Source organism: Ornithorhynchus anatinus, chromosome X3, assembly GCF_004115215.2.
Source record: "Ornithorhynchus anatinus isolate Pmale09 chromosome X3, mOrnAna1.pri.v4, whole genome shotgun sequence".
NCBI classification, from domain to species: Eukaryota; Metazoa; Chordata; class Mammalia; order Monotremata; family Ornithorhynchidae; genus Ornithorhynchus; species Ornithorhynchus anatinus.
Genome location: NC_041751.1, coordinates 12,408,063 through 12,421,771, shown reverse-complemented (window position 1 = coordinate 12,421,771; position 13,709 = coordinate 12,408,063). Strand labels below are relative to the sequence as shown.

The 13,709-nt window shown below is 38.6% G+C and overlaps 1 protein-coding gene across 1 annotated transcript in view; it reads left to right on the top strand.

Annotated features, from left to right (window-relative positions):
* The window catches only part of MYO10 (myosin X), a 170,288-nt gene that overhangs the window by 122,874 nt on the left and 33,705 nt on the right, over positions 1 to 13,709 (top strand). Inside the window, exons 20-21 of the mRNA XM_007655516.4 lie at positions 12,370 to 12,494; positions 12,615 to 12,729. Coding sequence (XP_007653706.1) covers positions 12,370 to 12,494; positions 12,615 to 12,729 — 240 coding nt within the window. The remainder of the gene's footprint in view (positions 1 to 12,369; positions 12,495 to 12,614; positions 12,730 to 13,709) is intronic.

The window sequence follows — 13,709 nt, the reverse complement described above, 5'->3', positions numbered from 1 at the left end:
GGAGCTTAGTACAGTGCCTGGCACATAATAACCACCTAACAAATACCAAAAAAAAGTGTAGTAAGATCCTAGAATGTGACAGACTTTGTAACAATAATAATGGGAGTATTTATAAAGTGCTTAGTAGATGTCAAGCACTTTAAATGCTGGAATATCTACAAAATAATCAGATTGGATACAATCTCCATCCTATATGGGACTTGCAATCTAAGAGGGAAGGAGAACATATATCTTACCTGCATTTTATACATGAAGAAATGGCGATCCAAAGGGTTAGATGACTTCCTTAAGGGACAGCAGGGTCAGTGGCAGAAAGAGAACTAAAATTCAAGTCTTCTGACTCCCAGACCAGGTTTTCCCCACTGTAATGTGTTCTTGGAATCATGGTTAAGCTAGACCTATTTCTGTTCCAGGCCTTTAAGTAGAAAGGGAAGTTAGTGTCCTTTGTGTAATATCTGTAGACTGAACATATCAGAGAGTTGGTTTATGCCTAAGACTCAGTAGCCTTTTCCTAATCTTTGTTTAAAAGGACTTTCCCTGTGCAGTCTTCATGATAAACTAATGTTTGCATTTTCTGAACTAGAATAAAGTATCTTACTTTGCTCTGTAGAGCTGATAAAGTCTGACATGCCAAATGAAATATAGTCATCTCCTCTGGAATCCTAGTGATTGCATCAAATTTGAATTTATCAGCAAACTCTTTTTGAGGCTTTTATTAAGTTCTCTAAAAATTTTAGTGGTAAATGGTTTTTACTGGTTAATGTGAATTAATGGTATTATACAGTTAATACTTGTCTTGTTCTGAAAATTCCCTGAAATGATAAGTAAGGTAAACTCATCATCCGTAATCAAGATGTTCACTGTAAATCTGGGGCACATATTCAGCTACGAAAATAAAGCTATCCATTTCAGAAAAACTTTTTTTTTCTTTTAAACTCTCATCAGAATCCATTTCCTTTCTTCTGCACTTTACAGAGATCTGTATCATTTAAATTACTCTTTGGTCCAGGGAGGAAACTGCACCTTAAATCCCTCTTGCTTTCTCAAGGTCCAGGTGCTTCAGTGCTGCTTTCTGTGTGCTTTAGCGTGCTTTCTCATGATTCAAAACAACCGCCTTTTATCTGCCTTAGGCTTTGCAACTGTGGCTCTATGTGGCAGTCATTGATTGGCCTGGGCCCCTTACTGGGTAGAAAAAGGGAGAGAAATCCACATCTCCCTCCATAGTCCGGCCACCCTCCGCCTCCCCCCCCCCTCCCCCCCCGGCCTGCCTCAAGTATAGCGCGTCAGTGGCTTCACGAGTCTGTTCCGTGTTGTGGATCTCAAAGTAACCTACTAGTCGTGGCTGCACCCAACATGCACCGTGACAGTTCAGGTTTTAGTGAAAAGGCTGATGAGCCGAAGGGCTGAAAGCAATCGGAATCATCTAGAAGTAGTCAATTCCAGATTATAAACTCATTGTGGGCAGAGAATGTCTTTTATATTGATATATTGTCCTCTCCCAAGCACTTAGTACAGTGCTGTGCACACAGTAAGCACTCAAATATAATTAACTGACTCCATTATTAATATGGTTTATGTTGTGAGATGTGAAAAGGACTATAGTGGGAAACTGCCACATCAAGAAATAGTTTTTTTATTGATGGTGAATATATATGTGACAAAAAAATACAAAGACATTCTTGCCAACACCTAATCTTTCTTCCTTTGTGTGAAATGAGCTAATTCATCAATTCATTCCTGGGTAAAATACTGACTCCAGTGGTTGACTAACAGTCTCTTTAATCAGGCTTAAGGAAGGCAAGTTGTGGGTAGTGTCCTGACTGAGTGCTCCAGTTGGCTCAGAATCAAGCACAGTTAAGTACCCAAGGTATTAGGAAGCATTTATCATTTTCATGACAGATTGTGGAAGAGGGATTGAAGAGAAGCCAAAATTTTATCTTCAGATTAACTATGAAATAATATTTAGAGGCACGTTGAGGTATCTCATTAAAATCAATTGAACATTATTTAAAAATGCATCTGTTCTTGCCTTCTTTTGTTGCTCTCCTGGTGTTGGCAGGTAATTGCTTCTGTTCTAACTAAGGACATGGTAGGAACATCCTTAAATGTGGATGAAGTTTAGCATCCAGAAAAAGAATGGGAGTAAACCGCATTTCTGTTGAGCATGCTTGAGGTCTGTCTCACTCGGCTTTCAAGTTTGAAACGATAATTTGGTTAAAAGTGTCAGAATTTCCTCTTTGTATGGATAATTTTGTGGCCACTGAAATTATATGGGAGCATTATGGGAATCTAGATGAACTCACCTTGATGCTCTTCTAGAACACTTTTGGAGTGAAATCAAAAAAGATTGAAAACAGAAATGCCTTCTGTGGTTAACAGTGAAGAAGCAATTCTGATTCCAAAACGATAATCTTGGACACTTTCAGAGTACTTTAAATGACAAAAAATATTGTATTTGAATGTGGAGGGAGAGGAAGAACAGGGAGACAGGTGGGCAGGAGTGGAATCACTATCATTTCTATCTGGAAATACCAGATGATGGTTCATCCTGATAAGGTGTGTTATGCAACTGAACTACCTTTGGATTCATAAAATTTACCATCTGCCCATGTCCATGTACTCATGAAATTCATTTCCCAGAAAGAAAGTGTCGAGGAAGAAACAAGCTACTATGCTTGCAGTTCTCTTGCAAAATTTGCATGTCTACTAAAGGTGTAGATTAACTTTCAACCAATAGATGGTATTTTTCAACTTTGATTGTAATCCAGAGGATGTTGAATGTTTCTTTTGTTTTATTTTTTATCATTTCATCTCTGCCTAGGATTTATTTTCTCAATCTATAGATGTCTGTTTTAGAAGATGATACTACTGATGCAGTGATTCTGTTCATGTGTGGCATTATGAGCTGGTAGCGTTCCAAAATGATGTTGTTGGTAATTTTATCCTGCCATATGATGTTGAATATGGTTTACAGGAAATGCTAGTGAAATTGCTGAAGATACTAAATGTGTCTTAATAGCCCCAGGTCACACAGCCAAGACGAAGTCTGGTTACCATTATAACTTTGATTTAAAAAATATTGAGTTTGGTGTGGCACTAGGTATGCTGTGGTCACCACACTGTCAATCTCCAAAAAAACTGTACTGAACTTTTTTGATTCTGTTTTTACTTCTTTGTTCTGTGCATCATGGGATAGTGTAATATCTAGGGAGCAGAATTCAGGGGTATTCACTGGCATTTAAGCACTTATGTGCCAAGCTTATTATGTGCCCAAATTCATACTACAGATGTGTGGCAGAACTGGGATTAGAACCCGGGCCCTCTGACTCCCAGGCCTTGCTTTTCCCACTAGGCCAAACTGCTTCTCATTAAGTGATAGCATTAAATTTCTTGTTGCCCGTTAAACTCCTTTTTTTGTGTCTATGGTTTCCCTAATGTATGTTGGTACATAACTGTCTTTCTTTAAACTTATCAACAGTCCTTAACACTTTCCGCAAACTTCAGAATGATGCATAATTATTTGCATGTCATCATCTGTGTGTGACATGAGGCCAGTCTCCTACAAATAATTAGTTTCTGAATGTCTAACTCCAGAGATTTTAGATGCTTCTCATAGCTTCTTAAACTGGAAGAGTTTCCCCTTAGATTGACTGTGTATTCTGACACTTCACCTTCTAAGCCCCTCATTGCTTGGAGACATAGAAAAGATTGAACAGACCTATAACATAACCCTGTATTCAACTGCAATAGAGAAAGGATCAGATTCTGACTAGACCGATTATCCTTTTGTGGTTTAATTTTTCAGTTCAACCAAAATCCCCTTACCGGTGTGAATATGCTTTTGTAAATTCTATAAGAACAGTATTGAGGCTTGTCTGTTGCTTTCACCCCTCTTCTAATATCTCCACTGCCAAGAATATTTCAACTGGATTTTGTTTTAAGCTGAAGTCACATTTGCACTTCAAGTAGTGGCAGTTGATCCTTAGAAGTCTGCCTAGAAGGAGATGTTTTAGTAGTTTCCACAGCCTGTGCTTTCTTCTTGAGGATGGTGATAAAGATGGGATCTTTGAAGATTTGGAGCATTATCTCTGGGGTCCATATGTTATAGAGAAGCTCATGCAGACATCTGAGGATTAGGTTCCTTCCTTGCTTAGAGTTTTTGCAAGAATGAAATCAGATCCCAAAGCCTTACTATTTTTATGGTTTAAACTTCTTCCTCAAAAGTCAAAGTTAAGGTCGTATCTTCAGCTTTTGGCTGATTTTTCCAAACTTCAAAGGGCCTTCTCATCTTAGAGGGTAAAAGCAAGTTCAAGAGTTAATTAGACTATGGTTTCTATCTGCCTGAGTCCCTTTTTGCCTGTGATGAGGTGATTCAGCTCCTACACCTCAATAGTGTGTTTGGGGCTTATAAACCTCTTTTAAGTGATGAGTAAAAGCTGTTAATTTAGTGTTCTGCATTTCCCTGGGTGGCCTATGCTTTATGTCCCAGTGCTTATCGCTATTATTTCTTCATTTGATCCACTGTACTTTTTCTGTAAGTCTCCATCGTGTTTAGAATCAGGAGAAATTGAAAGGTGACATGGATTCATGTTTGACTTTGAGAGAAGTGGTTTTTAAATCTGAATCATTTCCACCAAACGAGTCTCCTTGCCACACCTATAGTCTTGATGGCTACCTGATAGACCAGTATCTCTAGCAGGCATCCATTTGTTGTATTACTCCTAGCTGAGTGAGGTTCTTTATTCCGATAGGGCTGCAGTGATACTATCATTTACCACTTTGCAAAAAGTTTTATTCTCCAGGAACTTGATGATTTGGATGCCTCTGTATGGCTGCATTGGTTATCTTGCTAGTTGTAGTTTAGAACTTCTGAGCTGGTGATGACCTGTCCAATTCTCCATCCCTTGCGTGGCTGTCGTGATCTACATCTTTCAGCCCCTCTGACAGGGGAGGGTATAATCTAGGGCATGCTATAGTTTAGACCTAAGATAAGTACTAAATAAATACGGTTGATTGATTGCTCTTAGTTGGGCGACAGAAGCTGGTACTAATAATAAGTGTATTTGTTCAGCACTTACTATGTGTCAAGCAATGTCTTCTAAACGCTAAGGAAGATAGAAGATAATCAGGTTAGACAGTCTCTGTCCCACGCAGGGCTCACAGTCTAATTAGGAAGGCAAACAGGTATAGAATCCCCATTTTACAGCTGAGGTAACTAAGTCTAGTGAGGTTAATTGACTTGGTTGAGGTCGAACAGCAGGCATGTGGCAGAGCTGGCATTAGAACTTAAATCCTCTGACTCCCAGTCCAGTAATCTATGCATTAGGCCAAACTGCTCCTCCATCCTGCAGGGGCCATTACAGTCTCACATTTGCTGGTCTCTAAAGCAAAACACTTCTTGATGTTCTGTTTAACAGATTTAGAGGAAGATGCTACAAACAGAAAGACATGGAAAGAAGTTCTTTCAATAGCTAGGATAGGTAAAAGAGGACTGCACCTGAACTAGGATTGCAGCTGAGGGAGAGAATGATGCAAAAAATATTATGGAGGAAGAATAAACAAATTCTGCCAGTAAACTGGTGATATGGGAGAGAAGGAGGAAACTCCTAATCTTGTTCCTCAAAGACTTTTAATTTGTACATGTGTGAAGGCAGATATATCTATATATTTCTCTAGATCTCAATATATATCTCTCTCTATATAGAGATATATGTAGATTTCCAGATCTACATATATGTGTCTAAGATGTGTTTTGTAAAAAAAAAAAAAAATTAAAGGGCAAGAACCAAAGGTCACCTTTGAAGAAGCAGCACATAAAAGGAGCCACAGATGGCTGTTAATTTTCATTACTGAGATGGGGAGGGGAAGTTCTACATCTGCTCTGCTGCAGTCATTTTCCAACCTCTCAGCAAAGTTGAGCCCATCTTGGTGATTCCAGATTCTTTGTCTAGTGAAAAAGACCCACATGGATACTTGGCTATTCCCTAACCCGGTCTTCTCTGAAATGAATTTTCTAAAGCAAACAGCTATGTGTGCTGAAAGGTGGCCCCCTGCAGGATGGATTAACTCCTACTGATGCCAGAAATGTGTTTTTCTAAAAAGCTTTACATTTTTATAATTTGATTTTCTTGGTGACTTTGGTAGCAACTGTGGGATTTAAGGCCTAAGGGAATCTGTCGCCATGGACTATTGACCCAAACCCAGTGCACTGTCAGTTATGTCATACTTTGCAGAGAACATGATTTGAAAGTGTAAGTGTCATCATTGTTTACCCTTCATTGACAAGTAGGCCATGATTCCATCACCATGTTGGAACACTTCTTTCTCTTTTTCATAAACTGTGCTTTGCTATTGTAGTATCATTAAAGAGACTTCTGTAAATCATTCCCTCTCCCCTTCCCCCCCCCCCCATTAGTATTAGTTGTTTGGAAAATTCCTTATTTTCTTCATCTTAGAGGTTTGAAAGTTTTAAAATTTCTGACTTGTTAAATCCTTGTGTGAGGGCATAGGTGCTGGCTAAAGAGTTCTACTTATGTACTTTTCCTTATATTCTACTATTTCCCCTATCTGCATTTAATTTTGATGCATTTCTCCTCCTGTATACTTTAAGTTCCTTGTGAACTTCTTGGGAAAGTGCTTAGTATAGTGCTCCGCACACAGTAAGTGTTCAATAAGTACAATTTATTAAGGTTGGGTTCTGTAATTGGTAGACATTACTATGAATCCTTTGCTCCTCAAGTGGTATTTTTATTATCCATTATTTTTAATGGAACATCATTTGTTGAGATCCTACATCCAAGTCATAGTGTTCTGAAAATTGTTCTTTCTATGAAACCATCCTTTTCAGGCTGCTTGGGAAACTTTTATAAGTAATGAATATTTCTAAGAAGATGAAACCTACTATGGCAAGAATTATCCCTGAGTATATATCTTAAAGAATGGTAAATAACATATACATTTTACAGTTAGCATAGGTAAATTGTCCCCTGCTCTATCCACTAGGCCAATCCACTTCTCAGAGCAGAGCATTGTACTAAGCACATAAGAGACTTGGCGGACACATTCTCTAGAGTAAGAAGCAGCATGGCCTAGTGGATAGAGTACAGGCCTGGGAGTCAAAAGGACCTGGATTCTAATCCTGGATCTGCCATTTATGTGTTGTGTGACTTTGGGCAAGTCACTTCACTTTTCTGTGCCTTTGTTACCTCATCTATAAAATGGGGATTAAGACTGTAAGGCCTATGTGGGATGGGGACTCTAACCTGATTAACTTGGACCTATCCCAGGGCTTAGTATGGTGCCTGGCACATAACAAGTGCTTAACAAATACCATAAAAAAGCTGAATGAGCAAATGCACATGTAGAATAGTTTGTGTGTTGATACTGTCTTTTTACAGTTTGAGAAATGGTATAGAAATAGTCAAAAGTTTTCAGTTTCTTGTTTGTTTAGTGGGTGGTTTTTCTATGGGAATAGTCTTTGTTTTAGACTTTTATGGATAAATATTTCTCAGATTGATCTTTTTATGCTCATATATAATTACAAATGTAAATGCTTTAGGATGTACTAGAAGACTGGGCATCATTTACAAATTAGAAACAAGTATCCTATGGATTATGTGAAGGGCTATTTGATAAATTATACTAATATTTGTCATTCCATTTACAGAGAAATATCACTTAACAATTTTGGTCTCATGATATCCTTCTTACCAAGTAATCTAATCTCTTTATCTCAGTGTCAAATGGCACTTCTTGAAAAATGACAGGACTAATCCTGTGTAAATCCTGTTTCAAGGTGAATCAGTGGGTCTGCAAATAGAGTTTAGGGAATTTTAAATGAGAGGAAAGTGAGAAAAATGACCTTGTTAATAATGAAGCATATTAATTCTCAGATCAATTCACTTTCAGACCAAGGTTTATCAACATGTAGTTGCTTAAAGCTTCTGAAGAGCTAAAATTCTTTACAATAGATGAGTTTTGAGGGGTGAGAAAAGTGTTCATTTTTGGTGTGTTACCTTGTTTGTGTGTAGTATATGGTTTGGAATGGGCTGGGTGGAGAGAAGATTGGGATTGGGAGACACCCTCCTTCCTTCCAGCAAAAAGTTGTCTAAAATACTTCCTAATAGGAAAAAAAATCCCAAGATTTTTGGAATAAACATTTCATGTTCAGAAACCCAGAACCTTCCTTTGGAAGTAGAAAGTTGTATTTTTCCTTCATAATCTTGCTACCAGACCCAACTATGGTGGGACATCTCTGTGTTGTTAAAATGGCTGGAAAGGGACTTCATGAAATCTTGTCTTCTCCAGTTAACCTCCAACATTCTGCATCACATCAGCCTGTCAGCTGCCTCTAACATTTACATATTTTCCCACTCCACACAGACTTCTTGTTTATGAATGTGTGCATATATCTATAGTTGACTGAAGAGCATATTCCAATTACTCTGTAACTATTTTTCCTGTTTGTAAACACTTATATCTTTGTCTCCTATGGAATGTAACTTACTTTGGGTCAGAGAACACATATATACTAGTATTTATTAGTAAAAGTATTTAAGTGCTTTTTGTGGGCAGAGTACGGACTAGGTGCTGGGAAAACATACACAAGTGGGAATTAGACATGAACCCTCCTTTGAGAGACTCATAGTCTATGAATCTTGCCTCAGTTGTATTTACCCAAGCGTTTAGTACAGTGTGTTACATTCTAGTTGCTAATAGTGACTGTAGCAATCCTGAGTTCTTTTAGGGTTCTCATCCGAAAATGCATACTGCAGGCAGATTCATTACTAATCTGTGATAAATATGTTGCATTTCTCCCCCTGTAACCTACCTTCTTCAACCTGGCCCCTTATTTGGTTGGTTAAGCCTATTGGATCATGCTCATTCAATGGGGGATAAGTGCTTTATGTCTGGTCAAGCAGCATTGTCCCTTTTGTTGGCTTATATCTGTTGTGTTAATCAGGAGAGAGAATTTCTGGCTTCCTTGAAAAACATTTTGCCTCATATTATCATTGTTTTTCTGGCTTAAAACATAGGCTTTTCGATTGTGGCTGCTTTACCTCCCCCCAAAACCTGATAATTTACTAGCTCAGGGGGAGGGGAAAAAAGGTTACCCACCCACAGCAGAAGGTACGTGGTGAATAAAATTAATTAACATTGTTTTACAAATCTGGCATAAAGTGTTTTTTGTTCTAGGACAGCAACTCTTTTCTCTGCTGTTTTATAGTATCTGTGCCAAATCTACTTTAGAAAACATAGAATGTTATAATTGCTATGTTCCCTATCCCTTTGTCTGAAGTACATAAAACTTCTCCCCATTTCCAGTCCACCAGTCATCCAAACGTTTGTCAGTATCAGTGCTCTGCTTTCTTTAGACTGTAAACTCCCGGAGGGCAGAGTCTAAATCTTCCTTCTGATTAGCTTTTTGTCTAGTGCCTAGCATGCTACCAAATTCAGGAGACTGATGTATTTTGGTTAATTACTAACATTTTTACTGCTGTGAAAGTCAAATCCTTGAGCCTTTTTCTTCATTTCTAAGTTTCATGGGGGGTGGGAATAAAACCAAGCAAGTTGTTTTGTTTAGATTCAATCTCCTACTTAAGTTTCTCCCGCCTTCCTGGAAGCCTGAGAATCCTCTAACAGCGTCCTCTGGTAAGAAACCAGGTCAGCAAAGAGAAAGTCTTGAGCAGGCAGCCAATAACTCCTCCCCTGGCAGGGCTGGGTAATGTGCAGCCTAAACTTTCCGTTACTGCACAGCCAATGCAGAAAATGTGGAAGACAAGGGGCATTTTCTATGCATGTAGAAAGCAAGCGTTTTTCCAAGGACTAGACCATTACTAAACCATCATGTTCCCTAATCCTTCACTGCCTTGCTGTAAGTAAGCTTAGCAGATGGAAACCATGCCATTCTGAACTGTATGAGTCATTTAGAAGACAGGAGCCATATCTCTTGTGTGAGGGCTTCCTGTTGAACTTGAACTATGAGCTTAATTGTCAGCACAGTAAGCAGCCTGAGATATTGCGGTCATCCGGATGTTCATTCAATAGTATTTATTGAGCGCTTACTGTGTGCAGAGCACTGTACTAAGTGCTTGGGATGAACAAGTCGGCATGTGTTTACTACATGGGATATGCTGGACAATCAATCAATGGTATTTGAGCGCTTACTGTGTGCAGGGCACTGAACTAAGCGCTTGGGAGAGTACAGTCTACAATTCATGCAGCCTGTTGTAATGGCACAATGTTATATATTTTTTGGAAGTCTGCTCACTTTTAGAGCACTTCTCGGGGTGAGGAGAGAACTGAGACCCTTTCCTTCTTTCCCCACCCACCTCCTTTTCCCCAGAGCCACTGCTTTCCCTTTCCAGGTCACTGTGAGGACTGACACCGCTTATAAGCCTAAACTGAGATGAACAGAGTCTAGTAGCGGAAAATAAAAATACAGAATATGGAGAAATCCTGGGCCGTATGCAGTGTGATTAACTTGTACCTACCCCAGTTATTAGAACAGTGCTTGAAGCATAATAAGTACTTAAGAACCATAAAAAGAATATAATTTCCAGACCGGAAAGGTGACAGACTAGCTGAAAATTGAGCAAATGGTCACTCTTAGTGGTAGTCCAATTTTGTTTTATTAGCCTAGTTTTTTTGTTGCTGGAGTTCTTCATTTTTAGTCCAAATGTGCCTCAGTTCCAGGTTTCTGAGAAGCTTATATATGTATTGACTGAGTTCTATACATATTTTTAGGCATCTTTCTTTTAGTTGGAAATCATATTGTTCAAGTCCAGGATTCAAGGCAAATTAAGATGGGATAATCAAATGTAAGCAAATTCACTGCCAGCCCCTAAAATCTGAAACCAGTGAGATTAGCAGACCTAGAGAATGATTATTTTGCCCCAGCTTTCAGCTTTTAGTCATGTCTTGCATCTACGTTTTAGAAGCTTTGGTTTGATTGTACGTCAATTATAGAAAACTAGGTATCAGTTGGACTTAAGGGACTTTTAGGAAAGTTTGAAAGACAACATTCTTTTTAAATTTCTATAGCTGCCTTTCAGACATGATATCCTATGACCATTAAAATCACCAGGAAAAGATAAATTCAGCCAGCAAGATTACTTCAGGTAGCAGCACAGTATTTATGTGAAGAATGCAACGTGTTTAGCGTAGTGTGGAAATCCACCTGTAAATCATTTCCCCCTTCTGGTGAAACTGCTGTGAAAGGAAAAGAAACAACCTCCTTGGGAGACTTGTAGTGGTTGTGTTGATTTTGGTGCCTGAATCTTACTGTCCATTCCCCTCTCCCCTGTTGCAAATCCTACAGCCACACCACACTAATTATCCCTAGAATGAGAGGGGTTGCTATAGTGATGAAGCACTTTTTAAAGCACAGGAATGGTGTTCATTATGTGCAGTGTCTTTAGCTGGGTGGAAAAGGTCAGCGTGGCAGTTGTTTTCCCTATGAATTTTGGCCTGAGAAACCAACAGAAGGTTGAACTCAGAGACGCCACTATACGATGGTGAGAGAAAACTGAACGTTATGGAGGCATTGGGTTAAAGACTGCTTTATTTCCTTTGGACTTCAACATTGGTGAAATTTTCATTATTCTGTTAAACCAGAGAAAGTGTATGGAAGGAAACTAATGATGCGTGTTCTTTCCGGTGGATGAGATGTAGAGGTTTTTACAAGTATATTTTACCTTTTCCAAAAGATTTGAACATATTACTAATATTCAGTTTTAGAACATTGTTGAATCTAAATGTTATGAAATTACTCACTGTGGGTGGCGATTTTTTTCCTGTATTTGCCAAATGGCCAGCACTATGTTGTCCGCAGGCATACAAATAAGATTGTGTCAAAGAGAATGGAAGTAGTTTCAACAACTAAATGATAGCCTCTGATGGTGTTCATCAAAACAGGAATTTTTTTTTTCTTGTACAAAGTGAAGTTGAAAAAGGGAACTAAGATTGCAGGCAGTGTCATGATAGTTTCTTCTCTGATATGTCTTTATTCTAATTCATTTAAAATTGGAAATAATATTTGAATGTATTTTCCTATTAGGTGGTTAATCTAAAGGTATTAATATTGAAAAGCCCAAATAGTAGTATGCAGTAACACTTTATAGAGAGAGAGTGTTCCTCAAAAAAATCGGAAAATATCATATGAACTTTGAAGTACAATATATATCTCTTCGGTGAATTTTGAAAAGCTTGTTAAATCGTGAGCATAGAAACCTCCTCGACTCCGCTTTCCTGTGTGGAAAATTGGCGATAACCGAATTTGCCAATTTTCCTTTTCAGGACACTGCAGAAATTAATCTTGTATCTTTGCAACACTTCAACCTTCTCTGTATCTCTCGTTATTCATTTTAGATGCCAGAGCAGTTTGATCAGGCAATCGTACTTAACCAGCTGAGGTATTCTGGGATGCTGGAGACAGTGAGGATACGCAAAGCTGGGTTTCCAGTCCGAAGGCCCTTTCAGGACTTTTATAAAAGGTAAGAGTGCTGCAGGATGTAAAATTGAACATGGCTGTTGTACGATAAATACATTTTGTGTTTGGAGATGGTGGCAGATAACAAAATGAAAACTAATCAGAGTATGTGTATTCCTCCCAGATATAAGGTTCTGATGAGAGACCTGACTCTCCCTGAAGATGTCAAGGGAAAGTGTTCTGCCTTGCTTCATCTCTATGATAACACAAACAGTGAATGGCAACTTGGAAAGACTAAGGTAAATAACAAGAAAATAAGCGATATTGTGGATAATCAGACCAATGACTGAGCTCCTTGTGGGCAGGCATCAAATCTGTTTTATAGTGTACTCTCCCAAGCACTTAGTACAGTGCTCTACACGCAGTAAGTACTCAATAAATGCAATTGATTGATATAATCTAGAGTTGTTTCCAAGTATGACACTTAGGTCGTTTATTCTTTGACCACTTGTTTTTAGGGTAGACTATAAGCTCCTTGAGAGCAGGAATCATGTCTCTGAACTCTACTGTACTCTCCCAAGCATTTAGAGTATTGTGCACTCACTTAGTAGAGTATTGTGCACTCAATCAAAGCACTTTATTGAGGTATTATGGTTATACATAACTAAAGTACATAACTCTACCTGTAGTAACTCAGTCTAAATGCTTTGTGAGCCACAAAGCTGCTCATTTTTTCCCCCACTAATGTCCCCAACTTTTCCCATTTTTCTTAGGGAAAGGCATATTGCCTTCTTAAAGATTTTATCACCTCTGCCTAATGTAGGTCTGACCTGAATATATGGGAGGGAGTCTCAGCCCCACCATAGTCAGAGGTGAGAATCACGGAACTCCCACATCCTAACTTTGGCCCCCAGATGACTCCCTCGCCATTGCTAGTCATGCCACCAGTTGAGGGGATTCTGACTTTTGTGATGTTGGTAAATCTCCATTGGTGAGAATTGTAAGGAAGAACACTGTCCTGCAAATAGTTTATGATCATGACCTCTGGAGCAAATTTTACAATTCAAATTTCCTGCTCATTCATGAAGACATTCTAGGTCTATAAAATGAGTTTATTGAACTTTACTCCATGAGCTGTTGGTTTATGGAAAGGTGGAGTAACGATGGATCATCCAGAGTAAGATCATGGGGGTTTTTTTTGTTGTTGTTTTCTAAATAACCACATTCTCTTTCCACTCTGTAATAGAGGTAGGATTGGCCATTTATGCTGGAAAATGAA